The 4,484-nt window shown below is 55.8% G+C and overlaps 1 protein-coding gene across 1 annotated transcript; it reads right to left on the bottom strand.

Moving 5' to 3' along the window:
• Positions 1-3,208: 3,208 nt before the first annotated feature.
• Positions 3,209-4,060, bottom strand: LOC119367482. Its single transcript, XM_037632980.1, has one exon. The coding sequence runs from the start codon at positions 3,936-3,938 to the stop codon at positions 3,498-3,500; it is 441 nt and encodes a 146-aa protein (XP_037488877.1). The 5' UTR covers positions 3,939-4,060; the 3' UTR covers positions 3,209-3,497.
• Positions 4,061-4,484: the final 424 nt, after the last annotated feature.

The raw sequence follows: 4,484 nt of genomic DNA on the forward strand, positions 1-4,484 counted from the left end.
GTCTTTTTCATGAAAATCGATTGTCGTCGATTCGATTTTGGGACAGAATCCTAGGAACCCTCATGATGATGAAGGTATTTCAGTACTCACGGTTCCTCTTTTTTGTTGGCGTCTTGGTAGAAGCCATTGGCCACTGGAGAAGACACTGAAGTTGTTGTGTTGCTTGTTCCTTCTTCCTAGTACTCCCTCCGTAAACTAATATAAGAGCGTTTAAAATACTAACTAAACGCTCTTATATTAGTTTACGGAGGGAGTACAAGTTAATCTAGTTGGAGCGTTCCTTCTTGAGATGTCTGTCACCTTGATGAGAGTTATTTACCCAAAACCACCACACTTCGGGCTAGGATAACAACTTAGTACCACATTTAAGTCAGGGCACAAAAAACCATCAATTTTGTGCCTAATGACTAACGAAGAGCACTGATTGTCTGATAAGCACGTGAAAACAGCAAAACTGACAAGTTGGGTCCACCTGTCAGGCTGGCGTGGCTTGCTTGTGTGGACAATATGCTGAGTTGGACAAGGGTCCCGCCCGTGAATGACTCAAGTATTTATCTCTTTTCCATTTTTGCTTTTTCTCCTGGGGATTTTCTTCTTGGGCGTTTCAACAAACAGGTGATTGGCATTTCTTCTTGCACGCCGCCGGCACAGCTTGCTGCCCTTGCTGGTGATCCGAGACCTGGCCGCCGTGCCCAGCTGCTGGAGCTCCCCTCGCCGCCCTTTCTTTTCCTTCATCCTCCTTCCTCGCTGGTCTCTCTCTCAAACAAGAGCCGGCTGCCATGCCCGCCGCCATGGATGAACTCCACCTCACCGCGTTGCTCCAGCCCTCTACAGCGCCTGGATCCGGCAAAGTTCCGGTCGGTAACTCATGCGTGCCGTGGTGGAGCGCCATGGCCGTGCCCGTGCTTCCGTGCTCGCGGCGACCGCCAGAGGCCCTGGCCGTGCCCGTGCTCGCGACGCCCGCGAGGAGGCCCTGGCCACGCGCGCCGTCGTGGAGCACCATGGCCACGCCCGCGCTTGTCGCGCCCGCCGGGAGGCCCTGGCCGCGCCCGTCATGGAGCGCCATGGCCACGCCCGTGTTCGCCGCGCACGCCGGGACGCCCTGATCTCGCCCGTGCTCAAGCAAGCAGCAAGCGGCGGCGGAAGCAAGCACGCATGGGCCGAGGTGTTACGGTGTCGTCGCCGCCGTGCACAGCAGCTCCAGCACTCGGTCACCGGCGCTCCGGTCTGGGCCGTGGATGCGAGTTCCTGCGCGCCCCGTGCTCATGGAAGCCATGGTCGCGCCCCGTGCTGGCGCACGCGGTGGAGGGCACGTCCGTCCTTGACCATCTACGGCGGGGAGGCCACGGGCCCGTGGTAGGCGCGGGCGGGCAGTGCGTCTCCTTGCCGCGACTACATCGGCCGGCTCCCCGGTGCGCCGCCGCGCGGCGCCTGCGCGTGGTGCCATTGACGACACGCCCATAACCTGTTCGTTAAAATGCCCAGGAGAAAATTGAGAGAGAAATAAAAAGAAAAGGTGAAAAAGATAAACACTCGAGTCATTGACAGGTGGGACCCTCGTCCAACTCAGCAAATTGTCCACATAGGCACGCCACGTCAGCCGACAGGTAGGCCCCACCTATCGGTTTCGCTGTTTTTACGACTAAATTCCAGCATCAGTGCTCCGCGTTACGCATTAGGCGCATTTCTGGTGGTTTTTTGTGCCCTGACTTAAATGTGATATTAAATTGTTACCCTAGCCCCAAGTGTGATGGTTTTGGGTAAATAACTCCCTTGATGATAGCACTGTAGCACTGTAGCACTGTAACATTAGGCGCATTTCTGGTGGTTTTTTGGGTAGCACTGTAGCAGATCGTAGCTACAGATGATACTTGTACACTGCCTACTACTACCTTCGTCCGGGTTTATTGGTCCCCATTGTATTTCGTGTCAAATTTTAACCATAGATTAAATTAATAAAATGTTTACGCATGTCACCAAACATTATATTTTTAAAAAGTATGTTCAAATATAAATTCAATAAGATAATTTTTCTTGACATTCATTAATATTTTGTTAGTTAAATCTTTAGTAGAGTCTAGAGAACATGCCAAGTTTTTGAAGTGCTGAGCGCTCAGAAGGTCGTGACACCACCATGCGGGCGGTTTGCTGCTGACGAAACCAGATCGCTCGCCATGCCGACGCCGGTATGGTAATATATGCGGGTGTCGGGTTCCTTTCACGTAGCAGCAAATTAAGTCCCCAGGGAAGCCATTGCAGTTCACGTCGAGCGCATCGCTCTGTGCGTGGCGACGGTGCGAGAGGTGAGGTGACACGAGTTGAACTTGGGATGGAGGCGAACCAACGACTCCCGGTGTTCAGCTGAGCCGGGGCGCCGGTTGTCGCGGTCGGCTTTGCCACGCGCGGGTGCTGGTCGTGTCGTGGGCGTCGAGCCGTCGACCCTTTTGGCATGGCGTGTTGGATTCTAGCTCGCGCGTCGGCATCGCAAGGTAGGTGCTGGGTAAGTAAGTAAGCTGTATATAGCCGTGGCTGATCCGTAGAGACGAAGGGATGGCGACGAGGCCTGCTGTATATGTAATGCACGTTCCGTGGAAGATCAAGCACGCACGCAGGCAGGCTTAACATATTCAGGCAGCAGCGACCTCGTCGCATGTCCGGCGGCTGTCACGTCTCGTGTCGCTTTAAGTACATCGCCTGCATTCTGTTTGATTTGATTGGGGCCTAGGCAGCTGATCCAATCCATCACAGGTACGCCTCGACGACGACATCGACCCACCAACAAGTTGCCCCCGCGCGCGCGTCGGCTAGCTGCAGCAGCACCCACCTGGCCCGCCCGCCGGCCGGGAAGCCTACCGGCGCCGGAGCGTCGTGCTGGTCGGAGCGGGACACCCTGGCACCTGGGGTGCTCCGGCTGACCGGCCGGCACGGTCTGTCCATCATCTATGTGGCCTCCTGCCTGCCACACTACTTCGCATTGACACTGAGACCATCCACGATGGACTAGCTCAGGTCACGCCTCAGGGTAGTTGCCACGTCCGGTCCATCGACTCTTTTTTCACGAAGCGTCATGCTCGGAAATCCGTCGCCACGGCGGGTGTTGCAGTTCTACCTACGCGACGGCCAAAAGTAGCAGGCTCGCAAGAGAATCTGCAGGGCATGCCATGCCACCCAAGTGCCCCTCCTACCATGTGTTTGTTGTAAGCAAATGTTTCTTCCATCATCACATATTTATAACCTTATTAATAAGCTTACATGATAAAGAAATTAACCAGGTTCCACGCTCTTTCGCGCTATGAACCTGCATGATCCAGTTGAATCGATCCACAGACACATGTGTGGACCATGCATCCCTGGCTAGCAGCTTAATTAGTGTACGTACTAGTGGATGATCGAATTACTACACGGAGTAGTAGTACATATGCTATGGTGTACACGTTCGTCCGTAATACGATGAGAATCATCGCTAGACGAATCGATTTTAGCTTGAAGAAGCTTAACTAGCGCTTGAGCTTGATCCCGTGGCCTTTGTGCTGGCCCTCGTCCTCCTCCTCCGAGTAGAACTCGACGATCTCGGACAGGTCGTCGGCGGCCGCGCCGTCGGTGGCGGCCAGCCAGAGCAGGTGCTCGAACAGCAGCGCGTCCACGGCCACCGCCACCGCGCCACCCGCGGTCCGCCGCCCCGCCGCGGCCACCAACCTTCGCACAGGCTCGGCCTCCAGCACCGCCGGGTCCACGTGGAACACGCCCCTCGCCTTCGCCGTCGTGCCCACCTCCACCCTCACGACGTCGACGCCGACGGACGCCGACTCGAGGCGCCGGTATCCGTGGCCGTGGCCGCGGCGGGATGCGGCGGAGCGGAGGAAGGTGTAGCAGCCGGCGGCGGAGGGCCGCGGCGACGGGGCCTCCTCGTCGGGGAGTGCGCCGTGGTGGTGAGGCATTGCTGCGGGGTTTCTTGCTCTTGGCCTGCGGGAGGAACTGGCCAAGCCGAAGGTAACCTGGCGGCCGGCCGGAGGCAAAGTGTTTGGCTTCCGTGAGTGAGCGAGCGAAGCGATCGGGGGCGTTGCGTTGCGTGCTGGAAGTCCTTTTATGTTGGACGGGGGGTTTGGAACTAACGGTCGAGTTACCACCGGGGGGTTTCTTCGGGACGGATCCGGATCACGAAAGCTGGGCTTTTGCGTTTACTTTTGGTTTTCCTTTCATTTTCCCTCTCTCGATCGACATGGAGTCGTTGTTTTTGTTGCTCGTAAACTGATAGGATCGACCTAGAAACGTGCTTGGTGTCATAATCCCTTCATATATACGCTCTACTGCCTTACTTCGATGCAAATATTTTTTTATCTCATTTCACATTATTAAAATGCATCGAGATTTTCATGGCACACCGCGCCGCCACACCTCCTCTGTTTGTGAGTCGTCATTTCCCTCCTCCATTGACTCGAATGGAGTGCAGGGAGGCCCCGATCTACCGAATGGAGTCCCCTTAC

Source organism: Triticum dicoccoides, chromosome 2B (assembly GCF_002162155.2).
Source record: "Triticum dicoccoides isolate Atlit2015 ecotype Zavitan chromosome 2B, WEW_v2.0, whole genome shotgun sequence".
Classification (NCBI taxonomy): Eukaryota; Viridiplantae; Streptophyta; class Magnoliopsida; order Poales; family Poaceae; genus Triticum; species Triticum dicoccoides.

Bases quoted from the DNA above. Each gene is read 5' to 3' on its own strand.
- LOC119367482 (XM_037632980.1), bottom strand. From the start codon at position 3,938: ATGCCTCACCACCACGGCGCACTCCCCGACGAGGAGGCCCCGTCGCCG.